Source organism: Haliotis rufescens, unplaced genomic scaffold, assembly GCF_023055435.1.
Source record: "Haliotis rufescens isolate VD_foot unplaced genomic scaffold, xgHalRufe1.0.p SCAF_50, whole genome shotgun sequence".
NCBI classification, from domain to species: domain Eukaryota; kingdom Metazoa; phylum Mollusca; class Gastropoda; order Lepetellida; family Haliotidae; genus Haliotis; species Haliotis rufescens.
In genome coordinates, this window is record NW_025964224.1 from 166,639 (window position 1) to 190,000 (window position 23,362).

The 23,362-nt window shown below is 41.8% G+C and overlaps 1 protein-coding gene across 2 annotated transcripts in view; it reads right to left on the bottom strand.

Annotated features, from left to right (window-relative positions):
* LOC124128735 (alpha-(1,3)-fucosyltransferase fut-6-like) overlaps positions 1–22,343 on the bottom strand; it is a 38,245-nt gene extending 15,902 nt beyond the window's left edge. The window contains exons 1-2 of one of the 2 annotated variants that reach the window (XM_048384761.1): positions 22,118–22,343; positions 349–458 (exon numbers count right to left, since the gene is read on the bottom strand). Coding sequence is in view for 1 of the 2 variants with exons in the window: in XM_048384760.1 (XP_048240717.1) it covers positions 22,118–22,315 (198 nt within the window). In the remaining variant the exon portion in view is untranslated. The remainder of the gene's footprint in view (positions 1–348; positions 459–22,117) is intronic. The other variant, XM_048384760.1, reaches the window with a different exon arrangement.
* Positions 22,344–23,362: the final 1,019 nt, after the last annotated feature.

Here is a 23,362-nt window from a genome sequence, read left to right on the forward strand (position 1 = left end):
CGAATCTTCTTATCATTCTTGTGGAGTTCAAAGATTTATGATGTCATTGATATGAAATATTCCGTAACAAATACTACCTATAGGAGAACTATGTACCTCGGGGATCGATAACCAAATGGGAGTGAACACTCGTTATACATATTTACAAATCAATAAAATTATATAGTGTATATTTCATGTGAAATTTCATGTTTCTCTCATCGAGTGTCATTATTTTGCCTTGTCAGTGTGGAACTTACGTAAAAAGAAAGTCAACAGTTTGTGTACGGGCCAGACACACGATAAATTTCCACAACTTCAGAAAACTCAAGTGTTTCACACTGAAGCATATAATATAACAGTACCTACCTCAACAAAAAGTGGATTCTAAGGGAAAATCCTCACGTATGGTAAGAAGTAAACAGTCGTTCCCCGAGGTGAAAACGTGGTCCGCTTGGTGTTCCCTCTTTATGGGAAACCTATCAAGAAGAAAATCGCATCAGCATGAATATTAAACACGTGGTCTAGAACGCGGCTTCAGTTATATGTCCGTGTGATGAGGAAGAGGATGTCAGCTGTTGCAAAGTACCTGACTGCGTCGCGCGGGTTCCCGGATTACAGTTAATCCGCCTTACACGAGGAAACACTGTGTAAAATGATCGGTGTCTTGAAACCACTTGCCACTCGTGAAACTAACGTTCAGCATCCTCTGACGAGCTCATAAGCTATAGTTAGTGAGTATGGTTTTACGCCGCTTTTAGCAATATTCCAGCAATATCACGGCGAGGGACGCCAGAAGTGGGCTTCACACATTGTACCCATGTCAGGAATCGAACCCGGGTCTTCGGCGTGACGGGCGAACGCTTTAACCACTAGGCTACCCGACCGCCCCTCATAAGCTATAAATTTCTACCTGGGAACAGCTCAGTTGTGTTATGTTGTGTTGTTTTGACAGCGTATAACGCTGTACTATATTGTGGTCGACAAAATTACGCAACAGATCTAAGTTAACGTTAACCACAGCTAGGGGTGTGGCCGCGGCCCTACACGCTCCGATGACCACAGTCATCCAATCAACATATTAGTTTGGAACATATCAGGACTTTCAACCAAAATTGATGATCCACATTTCATCGAATTCATTAAATTGTACGACTTTATTTCACTTAGTGAAACATGGTGTAAGAAACTTCTTTGCGATCAATATTTTTCTGATTATCAGAAGGGCGGTCGGGTAGCCTAGTGGTTAAAGCGTTCGCTCGTCACGCCGAAGACCCGGGTTCGATTCCCGACATGGCTACAATGTGTGAAGCCCATTTCTGGTGTCCCCCGTCGTGATATTGCTGGAATATTGCTAAAAGCGGCTTAAAATCAAACTCACTCACTCTGATTATCAGCAATACGTTTTACCAGCTAGTAAAGTTCCCTCATTTGGAAGACTGTCTGGGGGTATTGTGGTATTGATTAAAACTTCACTTATTCAATACGTGAAAAGCCATGTTATCGACCTGAACTGTATATTCTTTATCTTAGATAAATCTTTGCTCAATCTGGAAAGGGATATTTTGATGGCCTATTGGGTCGTCTTGGTATACTAACAAACCATCCAAGTGTGGTATAAGTCTACTGTTTGACTCTCTACTAAATGTACTAAATGACTATGGTGATTTACACCTGTTGATTGGAGGCGACCTCAACGCCAGAACAGGTACAGATGCAGACTTAATCTCCGATGACATTGCTGAACGATTAAGAATAGAAGATTTCTCTGATCTCGATGACAACGTTCACATTACACGATATTCATGTGATAATATAGTGAATCAATTTGGAAGAACACTACTAAACGTTTGCAGTGCCATGAATCTAAATTTATTTAATGGCAGATGTGGTGATGACGCGGGCAAAGGTGAGTGAGCGAGTGAGTATGGTTTTCCGCCGCTTTTAGCAATATTCCAGCAATATCACGGCGGGGGACACCAGAAATGGGCTTCACACATTGTACCCATGTCGGGAATCGAACCCGGGTCTTCGGCGTGACGACCGAACGCTTTAACCACTAGGCTACCCGACCGCACCCGGGCAAAGGTGAATATACATTTATTGGTGCGATTGGTGCAAGTGTCATTGACTATATGATCTCAACAACTCGTCTGTTTGCATTGTGTTCTCGCTTCAACGTTGAAACTACACAGAATCGGAACACGCGCCAATCACTTGTACATTGCAGTCACGTGACCTTGATCAACGGGAGCGTCTCGAACAAGACGCACGTGCAAATAATGCAGAGTATCGCTTCATCTGGAATGACAACAAAGAATCTATATTTAGGGATAACCTCTGTAACACGGACTCAACATCCCAGTTGAAAAGTGCACGGAAGATATATGTTCTGGTAACAGTGATGATGCGGTTCATACTTTGTCCGAAGCCATCAGTTCTGCTGCAGAGTACATGAAAAGATCTAGTGGTACTAACATTTATGATCAACCCTGGTTTGACAAAGATTGTCGTTATCACCGTTCGGAGAGACCTAGACTACTTAAATCCTTTAAACGAAAAAAAAGATCAGCCATCGTTAAATAATTATATAAGACAAAGAAATCAATATACAAATGTTACTCGTGTAAAAAAGAGACAATACCAAGAAGACATCAAAAGCGCAATAGTTAATAATATACATAATGGTAAACTGTCCTGGTCTTCGTTGAAGCGTTTATCTAACACTCAGCCTTCTCCAAAACCGGACATTAACATAAACCAATGGTTGAAATACTTTCAGGGTATGTTTGAAACTAAATCTGATACAGTCACCGAAGATGAATGTATAAACACGAACACCGATCAGCTTGCAGATTCTATTCTTGACTCTCCCATTCTCCAAGAGGAATTTATTAATTCTATTAATTCATTAGATTATGGTAAATCAGCTGGTGCAGATAAACTTATAACTGAAATGTTTAAATATGCCCAGGATGCACTATGTCCAATCTTGACTTTAATATTTACTGCAATGTTTGATACTGCATACTTTCCTTCTATGTGGACACATGGAGTTATTGTTCCCCTCCACAAAAAGGGTGATACTAAAATACCAGCCAACTACAGAGGTATAACAATACTGAGTGCTTTCAGTAAAGTCTACACTAACATAAATTATTAAATAAGAGATTACAGTTTTGGGGTGAATCATGTGATAAATTTGTCGAATCCCAGGCTGGCTTTCGTCGGGGCTACTCTACAGCTGACAATATTTTCATATTGCAATCTATCATTCAGCGATATTTAGGTAAAAAGAGAAGTAAAGTGTATACACTTTTTGTAGATTTTTCGAAGGCTTTCGACTCTGTTGATAGATCAAAATTGTGGCGCGTATTAAAAGTACATGGAGTCTCGCCAAAGATGTATACAAATATCCAATCGATTTATAAATATGTTATCTCTTGTGTCAAATATGGAAACCAACTTTCAGATTTTTCCCGTGCAATAATGGAGTCCGTCAAGGCTGTTTACTAAGTCCCTTCCTGTTTAATATGTTCATTAATGACTTGGCTCTAGAGATTGAATCCAGTTTCATCCAGAACTTCTTCAGCTCTTTTTAGCATTGTTTGCGGACGATGTCACTTTAATTGCTGATACTGTATTTGGCCTACAGAAGCGCATTGATGTTCTTAAAGATTTTTGTCATAGATTTTCATTAACTGTTAACTTTGACAAAACTAAAGTAATGGCGTCCCGTAAGGGAGGAATGTTGTCTAAAAATGAAAAGTGGTATTATGGAGATGTTAGATTAGAATGTGTTTCTTCTTATAAATATTTTGGTGTATCATTCTCAACAAATTTAAATTGGTCGAAGCCATGTATGCAAAGCTGCACTTCAGGCCAAACACCGCAAACACGAAAACGTCGTTTTTCCGTATATGGTCATTGGACGGAAAAACGAATAACAATTCATTAAAATTGATTAATTGGTGAGCGTCTAGAAAGTGTCCGGAAAAGCGTCGAGTTCTTCAAGCGTAAAATGGACAGAAAAACGAGTCTTTTTGCTCCGCCTTGTACAACTGTTAACGGCCAATCAGATGGCGCTGGTCCTCCGACGCACGTGCTGCCCAAGGCTTCCTTTCGGAAGCATTAGGTTTCGTATTTCTGGCATGCCTTGCTCTAGTATCTGTCGCGCGCAGCGAGATTTGCTGATTAGTCAGTTTTAGGATATGTAACATGTTAATGGAATTCAGACACGCGCCAAGAAGTCAAACCAAACCATGTTACCAAGTTTATTGAGATAACATATCTCTCCGCTATGCACAGTTACCTCTATCGGATAATAGGTTGTGTTTCATTTGGTTATAACAGTAACTAATTTTGTAATGTGAAGTTTACCCGATATACGGCTTTTCCATAGGACGAGTTGCGTCCCTTGGGCATGCCAGAAACCTATGATTGTGGGTTCGAATCCCGGTTCGCCCCGATTGTGTTTCTAGGTTTGTCAGCACCATACCCGTTCTCGTGGGTTTCACCGAAGTGGTAAACGTCTGAGACCTGCATCACTTCGGGCTTTCCTCCCACATTCAGCTGACACGCCGTGATATAACTGTAATACTGTTAAAAGCGGCGTTAAACCCAACTCACTCACCCATAGGACGAGAGGTGGGTCACATGATGTTTTTCACGTGACTGTATTCTTGAAATTACGTAATATAAGCACTGACTACTTCCACATTCCATGGGTAAACCCAGGGAATTCCCTAGTACGAATTCATACAGAAGCGTTGTTTCTCATCATTTAGACCCTTTAATTTTGAATGTAGCGTCTTAGCATACTCTGGGATAAGTCATAGAGTTTGGTTGCATAACCGTTCAAGTATACCCTCGCTACAACCCATCCTAGAGAAAAAAACAACCCCAAAATCCAAACTATCGTAGTGACAATCTACAGCAATCTATGAATTTACCTTAGTATCTATTTGACACATCTTTACAATCAGCTTTCAATGATCGGCCAATTGATCAGTGATGACAAAGGCTTGAAATCGCCACGGGTTAATTAACAACTTCGGAAATATCTCCCGTCACGTTTATCGTGTCGGCCATTTTGACGTCTTGTACTTGATGTAAATACATCAATGTATTACGACGCTCTGTCATTGTGATTAACTTACTGAGGTAGTTCTTAACAGACCTTCTCATCTAATAAGGATATTTTTTTGAATATATTTCTTGTAAACAAACTAAAACAGATGTTCCTCGCTTTTGGGGGAACTATTTTATTCCGGGATGGCCTATTAAAGCTAATAGTATGTCAAGGCACCATGCGTGTATATGATCTGTTATTATATGTGTTTAACAAATACGGTTTTGGGCGTTAATAAAATACACTGACGCAAGTATATTCTAATCAATTGGATAATTGAATATGCTTTATTTTACATATTACATAACATCACTACACAAAATTTGGAAGGGTTGCAGTAACACACTACGGTGATCGCATTAAACACCACTTTGAACAGTATTTCAGTTATATCACGGTGTATCAGACTGATGTGGAATAAAAATCCGAAGTGGTTCAGGCCATCCAACGGGTGTTCGCGTAAAGGTGAGCGTATTCTGCCATACAGGTGGCACCCATCACAAACACATGCAAGGACAAGTCAATTGTTCACCTGAACAAAGCACACAATGCTGCCCGTCCTCACTATTACCGAGCATGTAAATTATATTGTCCGTCTAAAAACATGGACGAGTATAAACAATATGTTCCTACAGGTAATTGTGGAATACTGTAAGGGACATTCTCGCGATCTCGCATTCTCGCCATCTCGACCTTTGGAAACGAGCTAAATATGCCAAAAACACGAGAATGCGTGTTTTTGATACATAGCACTTTTCGTCAAAAATCCACAACACGAGAATGTGACATTTGGACATGATGAAAAATCTCTCAATCTCGACTTGTCAAATTAAGCCACAAAAACACAAAATCGCGAGAACGCGAGAATGCGACATTTTATTTTCTCGCGATCTCGCGTTCTCGTTTTTGAGAGGCTGTCCGTGCGCATGCGTAATATCATAAGGTCAAGGCGCATACGCACATTAGTAGTCATGCACAGTGGTCATGCTTCTTTCATGCTCTTCATTCTCCAAATAGCATTTAGAAAATGTATGACTTGAGCTTGAAAAATGATGTGTAATTTACATACACAAAGTCCCATGTAGAATAGAGTACACTCCTCTCCCTTTGGTGCTGTTTTCTATGTACTTAAAACCCTCAACATGATAAATATAATTTAACAAAAGAAATTGTGTACATGAATGTTCATGGATAATGAAAACATTAAAGTGTCCGGAAGCTGGAAACAAAATATCACTGTCAGTGAGAGTAAATATTGCTTAAAGCCACATCAGCAGTATTGCAGCTATTCGCGTCAGTTACAGAAATAATCACATTATTATTCATTAAAACAAAATTCTCAAAGACCAATTTGTAGCATTCGGCTAAAATGAGATTGTCCGATGTTTTTATACGACACCATAGTCGCTACTTTAGGCCATACAATTAATTAATAGATTTTCATCCTTTCCCACCTGACTACAAAACATCCCGCCTTACATTATTCTATTGCCTCAAAGTTCCTAGAAATGGAAATATCGCTAATATGTGTGTTCCTATTCCGTACACGTAGCCCTACTGAACACGCATGTTGCATGTGAATCGCATCCTTCGACAGCAGTTGTACACAGATGCCTTAAATAGTTCGATAAGAAAACAATAACATGTTTATACTGAATAAGTACCCCCTATATCCAGCCTGAGGGACCGGCATGGCTCTGAATAAGTGAGTGAGTTTGGCTTAACACCGCTTTGAACAGTATTTATATTTCAGTGTTACCCTGGCTTGTCAGCTTGAAATGGGACGAAACCCACCATCATAGGTTTCTGGCACGCCCAAGGGACGCAACTCTACGTACACAGCGAATTGCGACGCCTCAGGCGACTGAGCCACGAGGTGACTGTATAAGTAATTGGCAGAAGCGCGAGAACGCGAGATCGCGATATTGGTCAAGTTTCGCAATCGCGTATAACTGTATAAGCAATTGACACCAAAGCACAAGATCGCGAGATAGCGACATTGGTCAAGTGTCGCAAACTCGCGTTCTCGCGTTTTTGAAAATAGTTACGTTTAACTGCATATTCAGTTGGCACACAAGCACGAGAACGCGAGATCGCGACATTGGTCAAGTGTCGCAATCTCGCGTTCTCGCGTTTTTGAAAATAGTTACATATAACTGCATATTCAATTGGCACAAAAGCACGAGAACGCGAGATCGAGACATTGGTCCAGTGTCGCAATCGCGCGTTCTCGCGTTTTTGAGAAGAGTTGCATATGACTGAAAAGGCAATTGACACAAATTTTAAAAGCACGAGAACGCGAGATCGCGAGATCGCGAGATAGAAACATTTGTCAGGTGTTGCGATCTCGCGTTCTCGCGTTTATTACGGTTTGAGTCGAAACATGCAGCGCTTGCCAATCAGAATTCGCATATATACACACAATGACATGTTATAATAAACATTCTTCAGTTGCACTGATAGTTACACTGATTAATTAATTGAATTGATTGTCTCTGAATAGTTTTTGTGTACTCCAACCCTGCATTGAAGCCTGCAGCAAAGTCGGTGAAGAACATGTTCCCTTCAAACAAAATAGGCATATTTTGATAAATGAAACATCTTCGTGTGCATAAATGGAATCCCAAATGTCTACTTCGTTTGCAGAATTCGTTCAAGATAATAATTCTCTCTGTCAATGTGTTCAACATGTACATACACTTCATACATGATATATTGACATGGTCCCAGCTGGCAAACAAGAGTTCTAAGAGCTTACTGTTTCGGCATAACTTCATCTATTCATCTGAGGCAACAGATTCTTTTTGCTAAAAACTTGGTCATCACTGATCCATGAATATATTCTTTCCGCTATTGTCAACGTTGTTTCGTTGGCAAATCGAAATTGGTTATTCACTAGCATTCTCAAGCATTGATGTTTCATATTTCTATACATGAGTATTGGTTGATAACAACATCTGGTGTCACATGACACCAAATAATAAGTGTATGTCTGAAGTAAATAATATTTTATTCAGGAAACAATAGTTAGAATTAGTTACCCGACCAGACTAAATGTTTATATTTCCCTTTAAAATAATACGTGTTTCAACACACAAAAATGTTAAACAAACACACGTTTGTGTTTACCGTTATGCTTGCCCATGTAGCCGTCGTATACATGTAAAATATATAAATGTTGTGTACAGCCATGTGTGGAACTGAATACAATATTGAAATAAGGAACGTGTTCATGAGGCGAGACATTTCAAAACAGTTTACAATTATAAGGTGTTGAAGATTTTCTTTGGTTGAGAGTAAAATACAGTTTTTACACGTGCACGTACCTTAGCCACGCCCATCTTCCCAAGGCAAGAGAGTTAACTAACTTTAAAAATCCAGTTTACTCCCTTGCCGAACTAGGCTGGAATTCCTGGGCTCGATCGTAGCGCCACCAGTGGATATTACGAGTTATGTCCTTTCTATGCCTCTCCTATTGACCAATCAGATTCAACCTCTCGTATCACTTGCATTTGCTTCAAACAAAACGGTGGCGCCCAGAGTAGTATAGAACGGGTCCGCAGGAACCTTTTTTGGTTGAGCGAGGTTGAGTGAAAATAGGGAAGGTGATTGGTTGATCCAAGTCACGTGATCGGATAGGATGACTCATGCATCAACAGCGCGTCACAGGTGAGGGGGAATGAAAGGTGTGTGTTTATAAGGCAGAAAAGAATTCATAAGAAAACAAAAGTAAAGGGTTATGAATAGAGCTAAATGTATAGCGTGCTGCCCTGAATAGACAGACCGTAACCGTCAGCCCAGTTTGAATTGAGCGCGCTTTACAACTCACGTGGCCTCGTCGTTTAACCCGCGCTCGCTAGAGCGTGCGACCTGGTTTGATGAATACAGGGAGTGTGTTGAAAGTACATCATACCACAATAGAGACGGGTTATGTCAACACGATATACGCCGGGTAATGTAGGAATAATAAATGTCTAGCTGGATCAAATTCATCTTGTACGGTCAACACGTTGTACACCATGAACCTTAGACAACCTGTATAGAAAAACAAATATAGACAAAATAGATAAGACTACACAATCAGCAAGCTAGCAGTGTCGTTTAATTACATTTAGCGCGCAAGAACGAGGTAGTCACGTCACCCTGCATTGACTATAAGTTATAATGCTGAAGGCAGCCGGATTTCGAATCACCCCGCGCGCGTACTATTGTGAATCATTTGTATAGAGGGCGTTCACTTATTCAGGTCTGTCCCGACTTGCATAGTTGATGTTTCAATGCTAGCGTTTCCTTTTAACGCGATGACAAATAAGCCCTACGGTTTGAGTTTTAACCGTTACAACCTTGTCTATGTTCAATAAGAAACTGATAAGTACATGTAGCAGTGTGACGGCACGAAGCTAGGTTTGTTGGGAAAGTGATGGAAGCCATCTATATGACATTTTCATGTTTACAATACTCACCCTTAATTCGAAGAGAGAACAGAGTTTATCATGGAAAAATGTTTCACGAGGAAAATGTTACATTGGAAATATATATCGAAGCAGGTTTATTCATAGCTAATGTATAGCAGGGAGACTAAGCGACTGACCGCCCAAAACAATGTCAACATACCCCGGCCTTACAATTAATGTCAACATACCAGCCTCGCCTGAAGCTTCCCATTCATAAATTGTGTGACCAGTGTCCCGTATTTATGATATGTTAGGGAAGATGTGTTGTACATTTGTTATTTTAAAAGGGAGTTATTTCAGAGAGGATATATATATGGGTATTCCCCTCATTAAACCTTTCTTTCGTTGGTGTCTATTAAACGTATCCGGTATTTAATACATTTGAATGATGTAGGAATGTATGTGCGTGTAGATGTTGTACCTATATCCGAACACGAATGTATGACACCTTTCAATAGATCAATTACGGTTCTAACTACGACACGCAACATGATTTTGAGCGTGGTTAGCAGTTCATATTCATAAACACATCGTAAATGGCAGATTTCTGATGAATGAACTCGCCCGCACATATGTCTATAGGGTTATGTTCGCCCGAACTGTAAACAGTGACACATTGATAACAGGAAGGGTGCGTGGAATGCACTCGTCCTTGTAAGGGTAAAATACGCGTTTAAACTCACCATTTAAATGATGACATTACTTTTTAGATGTATTGGTATCAGTGAGTGAGTGAATTTAGTTTTACGCCACACTCGGCATTATTCCAGCTCTAGGGTGGTGATCTGTCAATAAACGAGCTTGGACCAGACAATCCAGTGATCAACAGCATGAGAAGCGATCTGTGCAACTAGGAACCGGTGGCACGTGTCCTCCGAGTCGGCGAGACTGACCAACGGATCCCCGTCAGTCGCTGATAAGCATGGGTTACTGAAGGTCGATTCTATAACTTCACGGGTGTAGTATGACGAAGACTATATTCTAATATGATCGCTTTTTTAACATACTCACAAGTGTGCTGTGAAGAAAAGAGTGTCTTCCAAGATTCCCTGCACGTGTAGGACAGTATAAACTCTACAGTAGTGTAGCCCGACAAACAGTTTTACTCTCGCCAGCAAACGGATTGGACGTGAACAACATGAAGAAAGCATCAGAGATTGACCCTAGAGATATATTTAGGAAGACTACGTTGAGAAAATCACAACAGAGAAAGAAACCACAAGCAGCCAAGAAGTCGACGCTGAAGACAAAGAAGAGACAGGTAACACCTAAAATGAAAACGATGACAACCCAACAGGAATCGAAGACAACACCCCAACCCCTGAAAATACAACATGTGTCGGAGGTGAAGGCTGTGGTTGAACGGGCACTTGCTGCCTTGAAGCGTCAACAGAGTCAAGGGTATAAAAGAAAGCTTCATACCCTCTAATCGCACACCGTATTGGATCACCATGGGGGTTGCCACCTGTCCGGACTGTGAAAAAATGTTTTCAAGGAGAGATGTCATGTTACGACACAGGAGAAATAAACATAGCATACCGCCGCCGTTACAAGCCCACCCGCCGCCGCAAGCCCACCCGCTAACGCCGCCGCCGCAAGCCCATCCGCTACCGCCGCCGCCGCCGCAAATCCACCCGCCATTACAAGCCCACCCGCTAACGCCGCCGCCGCCGCCGCCGCCGCCGCCGCAAGTCCACCCGCCGCCGCCGCTGCGTCAAGCCAACCCGCCGTCACAAGCCCACGGAGTTATTTGCAAACGAAAAAGCTGGAGTGCAAAAAAATATAGAAATGAATTCTTGTAAATAAATATGTCAACAATAATAACTTTGCAGCTATGTTAACCATTTAGAGGGCATGATCTAATGGACGATCTTTTTCAAGCTCCTTCCCAGCGCGTGACACCTTCGTTACACTCTCGGTAACATCGCTTCCACAAGTGTGGGCGCGGCCATTACAAGAATCTTGAAATTTGCCCTCCAACCCCATATGTAGTAACGTTTATACTTTTGTTTATGTCTTTGGGAATGCCATCATATTTCAATTTGAAAAGGTTTACGACTGACCATGTTTTCCAGATGAATTTACTTTGTTGTTTTGATAATCAGATTGGTTCGAGATTGCAGACAAACGGAAAATCAACCAACTTCTCCCTTACATTCTTACTATATCAATAACACGATAGTTTTAATGAAACAGAAATTCAAATTGACAAACGAAGCAAGTAATTTAGCAGAGATAAGTGTGTTCGGCGTCACGACAGTCGTCACTTGTTTGTAAACATAACGGTCCTTCGGTTGCGAGTTCAACTCCAAGCATGGTTGTGGCCACTTATTCACAGTGGGGAGTTTTGACTGGTGGCAGCGATAGTATAGAGAGCTCCGCGAACGGGCTATCGCTGTGAGGAGCCTGGATCTTTTTGTTCCAAGGGCAATTACTCTCCTTTTGAAATGATATAAGCGACGGTCCAAACTGTCGCTTCCGGTCTGGTTCCCGGATCAATGCGCGCTGCGACAACTACTGACATGTAGAGACGGAGCCAAGCTAAATAGTTATCCTGTTGCACCTTCGTTCAAAAACGGTCGTTTACAACTGAATATTTTTAACAAGCACATATTTTGTAGTGATTATTAGTTTATAATATCAACATTTGTTGAGTCTTCAACTACAAGACGAATTGTCACTTTGGAATATAGCGGGAAAAACGTCATGAAAAATGGTATATTGCCACGGTATTTTCTACGTCAGAAAACAGCGAGGCATTCTGACAGTCTGGGCTAACATATTGCATCGAAAAAATAATGCAAACTCATTTTATTTATCAACCTTTGTGTTATTTCCCACAACAATTCAAGCATTCAAATCTCAACAAATACTACCATGGACTTCAATTTAATAAAATTAGTGATACGCCAACATGCAGACACAGATATAATGTTACTTAAACAAGAAGATAAAATTATGATTTAGATCTATTTATGCATCATACACATTTTGGGGGGTAGTCAGTATGATTTGTTGTTTGTTGGGACACATCTCTGTAATTAACTACTATTTTAAGAGCATGAGTATCAGAATTCTGTAAGAAATGATGGATCAATGAATTAACAACTGTGATGACTCAGAGCACTTAATGGTGGGACACATGTTATAAGGGGCACAATAATATGGGTAAATCTCTTATTTCAAAGTATGATGAGTGGCATGTATATTGCAACTGAGTAACTGAGTGCTTCATAAATGCATGGCAGATGTTCATTTGGCCTATTTAAAAAAAATATATATAAATTTAAATATTCAGATGCAACTTTAATTTTTGATATAAAAAGTAACATTTAAAATCAGTTGTTTTATTTTTTTTCACGTTATTTCTTCTTAAAATATCTGTAAAGGCACGGATGTATACTTACTATATATAGATCATTGGTAAACCCTGTCAAAGATGTCTGTATGCTGCAAATGTAGGCATATCACTGATTTTATTAAATTGAAGTCAACGACAATATGTGACTATCGAGGTCCAAAATTTCATATTTGTATCTCTGATATATTCAATTAAATATATCGACTTTATCCAGTCACAGGATTGTAACCGATGGCACCCGGCACAAACACATGCAAAGACATGTCAATCCTCGGAAACATGATGGTACTATTAACACGAGAGTTGGGGTATGATATGTGACTGTCTGTCGTCCGTATTTATACCTATTCTAGCAACTACAGATAATCTCATTGACTGATTAAACTGACGATATGTTGTTATTGCGTACTTTAGTGACGTTCTCGTGCTTTTGAGTCAATTGCGTATACAGTCATATGCAACTATTTTCAAAAACGCGAGAACGCGATTTGCGACACTTGACCAATGTCGCGATCTCGCGTTCTCGTGCTTTTGTGTCAATTGCCTATACAGTCATATGCAACTATTTTCAAAACGCGAGAACGCGAGATTGCGAGACATGACAAATGTCGGGATCTCGCGTTCTCGTGTTTTCGTGTCAATTGCCTATACAGTTCATTGTAAATATTTTGAAAAACACGAGAACGCGACACTTGACCAATGTCGCGATCTCGCGTTCTAGTGCTTTTGTGTCAATTGCCTATACAGTTATGTGCAACTATTTTCAAAAACGCGAGATTGCGACACTTGACCAATGTCGCGATCTCGCGTTCTCGTGCTTTTGTGTCAATTGCCTATACAGTCTTATGCAACTTTTACTTGACCAATGTCGCGTTCTCGCGTTTTTCTGCCAATTACCTATACAGTCATCTAGTGGCTCAGTCGTCTGTGGCGTCGCAATTCGCTATGTACGTAGAGTTGCGTCCCTTGGGCGTGCCAGAAACCTATGATGGTGGGTTTCGTCCCATTTCAAGCTGACAAGCCAGGGTAACACTGAAATATAAATACTGTTCAAAGCGGTGTTAAGCCAAACTCACTCACTTATTCAGAGCAATGCCGGTGTCGTGCTTGAAGGTGAGCATTTCTCAGACGGTTTCGAACAGTTTGCGCACTCAGTCTACCCCTAAACAGTTCATTTCTGGTTGATGTAGCCGTCAAAAATCGGTTACGGAGGTGACGTAAGACAATCTGACGATCCTCGGCATGTGACGTCACACGTGGTCGACCTGGCCGAGGGCGATCAGCGGTGGTACCTCTGTAACCGCTGTAGACGCGTCTGTAAATCATAAACAGTCCGTCGACTACAACCCATCGTCCTTGCGACTTCAGCTACGGACGTTCCCGTCTGCAACATGCCGATGGCACGTTCACGTTGCACATTTGAAAGGCGTGGCATGACAAATGGCCGTAAAGACTTTTGTTTTCTTGTGTTTTTCTTTTCTTTGTTAATGACTGCTAAGAAGTATGGCTGAAAACACGTGCGGTATTATGGCCACGTGACCAGTTGCACGTGAAAAAACACTTTTGCCACTCTAGTGCTGTGCACATGATTTTGATCGATTCACCTGCACAAAAACAGGTGTTATCTGAAGACAATACATGGCCATTACTGTTTAAATACATAATAAGGGCCCACAATGATAACTGGTCAAAATGTTTAAAAAAAAATAATTTGGTTCAGTATATATGTGTTTTCATTTTTCAAATGTTAAAGTTTGCAATCACAGATAATGTTTATCACCGCTGTAAAATGCAAGGATATCAGCATATCATCAACATCACCATCACCATCATCATCGTCGTCACCATCATTATCATCACCACCGCCATCAGCATCAGCATCGCCACCGGTATCGTTATCACAGGTATATAACGTACTCCACACAGAGATTAACGCAGGGCATCTATTTGATCAGGGGTTATTTAAATATCTATAATAGCTGTGTGTCAGTATATCCAGTTTCTGTCATTGCAGAAAAATACCAAGTCGGTCAGCTGTGAACACGGTTCTTCAGCATATGACATCAGCTGAATTTCTTACGACCTTGACACACAAAGACCTCTGGACATGATGTAACTTACCAGGGAGAGGGGATAGTCGGGTTTCAGACACGAGGTGGATGTCGTCCAAATAGTGTTACGAACTACCAGAAACCGTTTCATAGATCATGCTTTCTGTCTAGGAAACTATTCATTACTGCTGTACAGTATCAAATATATTAGAACAGTAAAAGAAAATAACGACACCAATTCTCAAACTGTTTAAAATTATATTCCCAGGATATATACACAACCGGGCAAAAGAAAATGCCTGCCATTCTAATATCACTCCTGTGAACAGTGAAATTGCGACCCCCGTGTTCCTTAAGACGTCATGTGCACGTCACCTGTTGTGAGACACTCATTGATATGATGCATGTAGTATCGCCTAAGATACCCGAAGCAAATATATCTCCATCGAATAACCATGTTTACTCACCATACAACATGGGTGTATACTTACTTTTGCCCGGCAGTTTACACAAGTATCACTGAGACGATTGGAACATGTTGGTCGCAATTACAAATTGCACAGTGAGGTGATGTCAAATGGGGTTTAACGTCGCGTCCACGCGTACGATTATCAGAGAATCAGAGACTATTCCTGTCCTGAATGACCCGATCTCTAGGCAAGAAGTTGTGAGTGCTTTAATCGAGCTAAGGTTGGAAAGGCGGTGGGACTTGATAACATTCCGTGCGTTGTACTCAACAATGATGTTTGTGCTGAGTTAATGTATCAACTCGTCTCCCACAGTTTTAGTACAGGTAATGTGCCGAGCATCTGGAACCATGGTAAAATAAAGCCCATTCCCAAGAAGAGTAAAGACGCCGACCCATGGGACCCTCTAAGCTACAGACCACTAACAATTTTATCTATACCCTCCAAGATATACGCTGACGTCATCAATCACAGATTGTGTAAATATCTCGAGTCCCGGGACGTATTGGTCGACGAGCAAAACGGTTTTAGAAGAGGACGGTCCTGCCTTGATCATGTATATAGTTTATATAGTTTTGTAAATAACAGAAAAATCAGCAAAAGAACTATTTATACTTGTTTCATCGATTTTAAGAAGGCATTTGATTCTGTAAATAGAGTGAGTGAGTGAGTGAGTGAGTGAGTGAGTGGGTATGGTTTTACGCCGCTTTTAGCAATATTCCACCAATATCACGGCGGGGGACACCAGAAATGGGCTTCGCACATTGTACCCATGTCGGGACTCGAACCCGGGTCTTCGGCGTGACGAGCGAACGCTTTAACCACTAGGCTACCCGACCGCCCCTGTAAATAGAGACTTGTTGTGGTTTAAGCTCATTGACTATGGCATATCAGGCAATATTCTTCAAGCTATCAGATCGCTGTATGACAACGTTTTATGTTCTGTGCAAGTATGAGACGGATATCTTCCCTGTTGAATCTGGTGTGAAGCAAGGATGTGTTTTATCACCCACGCTGTTCGCTATATACATGAACGATCTTGCTGAGGAGTTGGGGGGGGGGGGAGTGCGGTCGTGGGGATGAGAGTGGGGGATAGATGATGGATTTAACAACAAGTAAGGTCATCTTGAGCGGGACGGTTTTCGTAGATGGATTAGCTTATGAACTATGATTCTCCTTAGGTAGAAAATAAAGATCCACGATGTTTGACCTAGTAGAAGTGTGTAATCAAACCTCACAGCATTGGTCTTTGATTGACTGTGGCGTCAAAACAAACTTATTCATGTACTTGATCTGAATGTTCATCTTGATTGTTATGGATAGTCACGGAGCCGTGATCCAGAGAACAGGGTGTCATTAGATAAAAATGAAGTAATAATAGGATCACCAGGAAAACGGGGTATAACACCCAAGCCAATAAGCTTCGCTCAGGAACACCAGAGTAAGTCAGTACAAGATTGAAAACTGCCCCATAAGTATGTATGACAGGCTAGTCGGGTATTGCTACTTGTATATGTGAAAACAAAGTTATTAAAATGAATAGCAAAACTGATGAAAGTCACCAATAAACGTGTATAAGTGTTATATCGTCACTGCAAAAATAATGAGTGTTTGTCTTTAGTATTAATATTCAAATACATGTACGTGATATCTGTATTAGCAATATTGTCTACGTTCCACCGGTGAGTAAGCGTTAGGCTTACTATCTCGTAGTAAGCATCAGTAAGCTTACGATGCATCACGTCTGCACTAGCGCTTGATAACAGCCTTGTGTTTGGGTGTTTCAGTAGTTTAAATTGCTGCTCTTGATATTGTTGATTAAACTTTGATACTATGAACAATATAAGGTTATGACTTTAGAACGGTAACATGCATTAATGTATATCTGATATATATATATATATATATATATATAAATATATATTTATATATATAGGATGAGATAAATAGAACAATGAGTAGTACGTCCAGATTAGTGTATAGACAACATCTAATAATTAAATTCAACAACTCTCCTTTTAAGTCTTTTTTCCTGCCTTAAAAGTAAATGAAAGAACACAATCGTCCGGAATACAATGTATAACTCTGGTGCACTTCCATGTGACATAGGATACAGTAAGCTTTCGGGTCCCGTTTGGATCGGTTTGGGTGGCAGCTTAGATATCCATAAAAAAGGTTCATCTCGGAATCTCCCATATAACTGGGGCTCCTCTTCAATTTATATGGAGTTACTTGTTTCTTTCAAGACTATACAGTTTTAGAGACTAAGCATTAGTCTGAATAGACATCACCAGTTTGGAATGTGAAACTAATCTGTTTACAGTAACAGGACACTGCTTAAGTGTCATGTACAAATGGGAAAGTGGAATCCCGTCAATTAGGCGGACGAACCTTAAAACTATTAATAAACATTAAAATAAGCAATATCGGAAAAATGTATATGCACATAATATCTGGCAATATACACCAAGATCACCTTCTACAAAACTAAGTTTTAAATGCCGGTTGATATTCGTTTGCGTATTTGACTTATATTAATATCTTTCGAAAGTATAAATCCTTTTCCTATACTCAAACGTTCCTGAGCCTTGCGCTTTCCTAATTATTTTGAGTAAAAATATTACCGTTATCATTGTATTAGTTAATGGGAAACGCGTGCCGATCAAGTACGTGCCATAAATTAAAGCGACATTGTACGATTCCGAACTTATCACGAGGCTGTGTTTATGAATCATTGTCAAATAGTGGTGACATAGTGGAAACAATACGCGAAATCGCGCATGCACAGAATGGAAAATTTGGACAAGGCATCAAGCAATCAATTTCAGTACTTCCGCTAAGCGCTTCGAGTACAGCGTCAAACTCGGGCCTGCAATCTAACACGCGAGAACTGACCAATGAAATCTGAGAAGTAGGAATACCGGTAGATGCTGTTGCTTGATTGACACTGATTGACGTGGGCGTGGGCGTGGGCGTGGGCGTGGACGTGGGCATGGATGTGGATGTGGATGTGAATGTGGACGTGGACGTGGACGTGTGTGTGGATGTGGATATGGACGTGTGTGTGGATGTGGATGTGAATGTGGACGTGGATGTGGACGTGTGTGTGGATGTGAATGTGGACGTGGACGTGGACGTGTGTGTGGATGTGGATATGGACGTGTGTGTGGATGTGGATGTGAATGTGGACGTGGATGTGGACGTGTGTGTGGATGTGAATGTTGATGTGGACGTGGACGTGGACGTGTGTGTGGATGTGGATGTAGACGTGTGTGTGGATGTGAATGTGGATGTGGACGTGGATGTGGATGTGGACGTGGGTGTGGATGTGGACGTGGACGTGTGTGTGGATGTGGATGTGGACGTGTGTGTGGATGTGGATGTGGACGTGGACGTGGACGTGTGTGTGGATGTGGATATGGACGTGTGTGTGGATGTGGATGTGGACGTGGACGTGTGTGTGGATGTGGATGTGGACGTGGACGTGTGTGTGGATGTGGATGTGGACGTGTGTGTGGATGTGGATGTGGACGTGTGTGTGGATGTGGATGTGGACGTGGACGTGGACGTGTGTGTGGATGTGGATATGGACGTGTGTGTGGATGTGGATGTGGACGTGGACGTGTGTGTGGATGTGGATGTGGACGTGTGTGTGGATGTGGACGTGGACGTGGACGTGTGTGTGGATGTGGATATGGACGTGTGTGTGGATGTGGATGTGGACGTGGACGTGTGTGTGGGTGTGGATGTGGACGTGGACGTGTGTGTGGATGTGGATGTGGACGTGTGTGTGGATGTGGATGTGGACGTGTGTGTGGATGTGGATGTGGACGTGTGTGTGGATGTGGATGTGGACGTGGACGTGGACGTGTGTGTGGATGTGGATATGGACGTGTGTGTGGATGTGGATGTGGACGTGGACGTGTGTGTGGATGTGGATGTGGACGTGTGTGTGGATGTGGACGTGGACGTGGACGTGTGTGTGGATGTGGATATGGACGTGTGTGTGGATGTGGATGTGGACGTGGACGTGTGTGTGGGTGTGGATGTGGACGTGGACGTGTGTGTGGATGTGGATGTGGACGTGTGTGTGGATGTGGATGTGGATGTGGATGTGGACGTGGACGTGTGTGTGGATGTGGATGTGGACGTGTGTGTGGATGTGAATGTGGACGTGGACGTGGACGTGTGTGTGGATGTGGATGTGGACGTGTGTGTGGATGTGAATGTGGACGTGGACGTGGACGTGTGTGTGGATGTGGATGTGGACGTGTGTGTGGATGTGAATGTGGACGTGGACGTGGACGTGTGTGTGGATGTGGATATGGACGTGTGTGTGGATGTGGATGTGAATGTGGACGTGGACGTGGACGTGTGTGTGGATGTGGATATGGACGTGTGTGTGGATGTGGATGTGAATGTGGACGTGGATGTGGACGTGTGTGTGGATGTGAATGTTGATGTGGACGTGGACGTGTGTGTGGATGTGGATATGGACGTGTGTGTGGATGTGGATGTGAATGTGGACGTGGACGTGGACGTGTGTGTGGATGTGGATATGGACGTGTGTGTGGATGTGGATGTTAATGTGGACGTGGATGTGGACGTGTGTGTGGATGTGGATGTTGATGTGGACGTGGACGTGGACGTGTGTGTGGATGTGAATGTGGACGTGGACGTGGACGTGTGTGTGGACGTGGACGTGGACGTGTGTGTGGATGTGAATGTGGACGTGGACGTGGACGTGTGTGTGGATGTGGATATGGACGTGTGTGTGGATGTGGATGTTAATGTGGATGTGGATGTGGACGTGTGTGTGGATGTGAATGTGGACGTGGACGTGGACGTGTGTGTGGATGTGGATATGGACGTGTGTGTGGATGTGGATGTTAATGTGGATGTGGATGTGGACGTGTGTGTGGATGTGAATGTGGACGTGGACGTGGACGTGTGTGTGGATGTGGATATGGACGTGTGTGTGGATGTGGATGTGAATGTGGACGTGGACGTGGACGTGTGTGTGGATGTGGATATGGACGTGTGTGTGGATGTGGATGTGAATGTGGACGTGGACGTGGACGTGTGTGTGGATGTGGATATGGACGTGTGTGTGGATGTGGATGTGAATGTGGACGTGGATGTGGACGTGTGTGTGGATGTGAATGTTGATGTGGACGTGGACGTGGACGTGTGTGTGGATGTGGATGTAGACGTGTGTGTGGATGTGAATGTGGATGTGGACGTGGACGTGGACGTGTGTGTGGATGTGAATGTGGACGTGGACTTGTGTGTGGGTGTGGGTGTGGATGTGTATGTGGATGTTGACGTAGACGTGTGTATGGGTGTGGATGTGGACGTGGATGTTGTTGTGGATGTTGTGTTTGAGAGACTGGAGTGAACAGAACAAGCAACTCGACAGACAAGTGATATGTCTAGCCAAGCCACTGACACTGAACGATATGCAGAAGAATACAGACAGAATGGGACAATTCAACCGAAACATTAATACCAAAGTCTCCCTGGAGTATACGTATCTGTATAATCGCCCTGCATGCGGTATATTATTAGTTATGGTGTCTTTAGTTGCAATACACGGCGTCATATTAGGATAGCAGGCGTCAAGGGTCAAAGGGAGACTACTCTTCAAACCTTAGAGGCCAAACCTTGTTGACAATTTTAACTATAATCTTCATCAATCAGGTCACAAACGTTATTTAATAAAGATTAATGCCCTTGCACATCATAATTAATGATATAAAAACACAAAACAGTGTCGAAAACGAATTTCTGTAGCGGAAGTTTCATGTTAATACATGTATGTGAAGTGGGTATGGGAAATCCAAGACGGCTGTAACTGACTGTATAGGTCTAATATTAGGGCGATCCCACTTTGGGGCATAAGTGTGTTGTTGCTGGCTGCGGTGCCAATTATATGCATCATGGAGCTATCAATCTATCCATATATGCTCTAGTATACCCTGTTCTCGACCTCCAATACACCCCGCTGTCGACCTCAAATACACCCTGCTGTCAATCTCCAATACACCCTGCTGTCAATCTCCAATACACCCTGCTGTCAATCTCTAATTCATCCTTCTGTCGACCTCCAGCATACCCCGCTGTCGACCTCAAATACACCCTGCTGTCAATCTCTAATACACCCTGCGGTCAATCTCTAATTCACCCTGCAAAAATTTGATAGTAAACTATGGAGATACAGACAAACATCACCCGAAAATCCACCTCGATCATGGTGTCTTGTGGCAAATGAAGAAAAACAAACATGGTCTGGGAAATAGTATTCTGTAATACCATTATCCGGTTGCATAGTTTCTATTAAACTTATGATGTGATACGAGGAGATAAAAAGAAAATAAATCTTGATGAGACAGATGTGAGTGCAGCCCACATAAATTTCACGAACACACAGTGACAGTGTCCGTCTTATCGATTTTCTCAACTGCTTGGAAGGTATTATCTAGGCCACGGCCGAGTCCCTATGGGCCACTAGTGTAAGCTTGGTCGCGCTGTTCTATGTTTGGATTTGGATCCAATTCGCGTTAGGGTTACCTTGTCTTCATCCAGTATGTGAACATCGCCTTCAGTCACAAGTTTATCGTACGAGAGATAAGCCGATTTCCCTGAATCCCGTGCTTGGACAAGAAAAGGCTTACCTTTAGTCTTATCAGGGTCGTGTAGTCATCAGAGACTCTCATTTCTTTCACATCCTTTAATATATCCCTTGCTGCACTCACAACCACTTGCTTGTCTTTGTAGAGGCTAAATTTCACTATAACATGCTTGATGGCAGACCTGGTATTCAGACGATGTGCACGATCTATTTTGATCATACCCGAGTTTTCCAGCCTCATGAGTGTACGTTGGACTGCGTGTAGTGTGTAGGGGGTATATATAGGGCGAGTATTGGTCTATTGCCAAATAAGGAATGCGATTGGTGAACAGGCTATAGGAGTAAACCTTTACATAAAATAATAAATTTGATTAACTCTACCTACTGTTGCAAATATCATGATGCAAATATACAAGTCCCACATAACTACACACATACATATACCGTTACATAGCCAAACCGGCACATCCATGTGCATATATAGAGAATACTAAAACGAGCTCCCGTGTAATACCTATTTTATGAAACGAGTGAATAGTTCTGACGAGCGAAAGCGAGTTTCATAAAGAAAATGGTTTTACACGGGAGCGAGTTTAGTATCATCACTTGTCATTTGAACGTACTTTGCAAAAATCAACTGATTGACTTCGTAATCGCTTCCTGAGTCCCGAGTTCACTATCATGCCATGCGTATGAATACAAAGTCATGCAAATAGGCATCATATAGTCCAAATAAATCTCACAATTTAATCAATTCCAATGGAGAAAAATCCCGAACACTCATATTTTCCACAACAAACCTACTTTAATGGATTCTCACAAAACTGCGAAATTGCTGTGGCGTTACGAAAACAATAACAAAACAGGTTTAATCGTGCGATGACAAGGCAATAATTATTAGTTTAAATCACAAGTTCTAGATCATGTAAATATAAGAACAGAGTGTCGCTATAAGAGACTGGAGTCCTTACTGTCCACATAACTAGACTTACCTATTAGGAAGATAGAATTACTATATCAACAACTATTGGATTGATGCAACTGTAAAGAAGGCACATATTTAAATTTTATTTCTTTTAGATTTTACAATAAACAAGTGAACATACTGTACACTAGCAAGGTTAATGTCAGTGGATGTTTTAGTATATCCATACACTACTGAATCTAAGTCGTATTTTATATGGCAGTACATCTTATTACGAAGATTGCAATGATTGCATGAAAAGAAGTAACGTGTAGGGTTCTCATAATGGTTTCTACAGTGAGTGAGTGAGTTGGGTTTAACGCC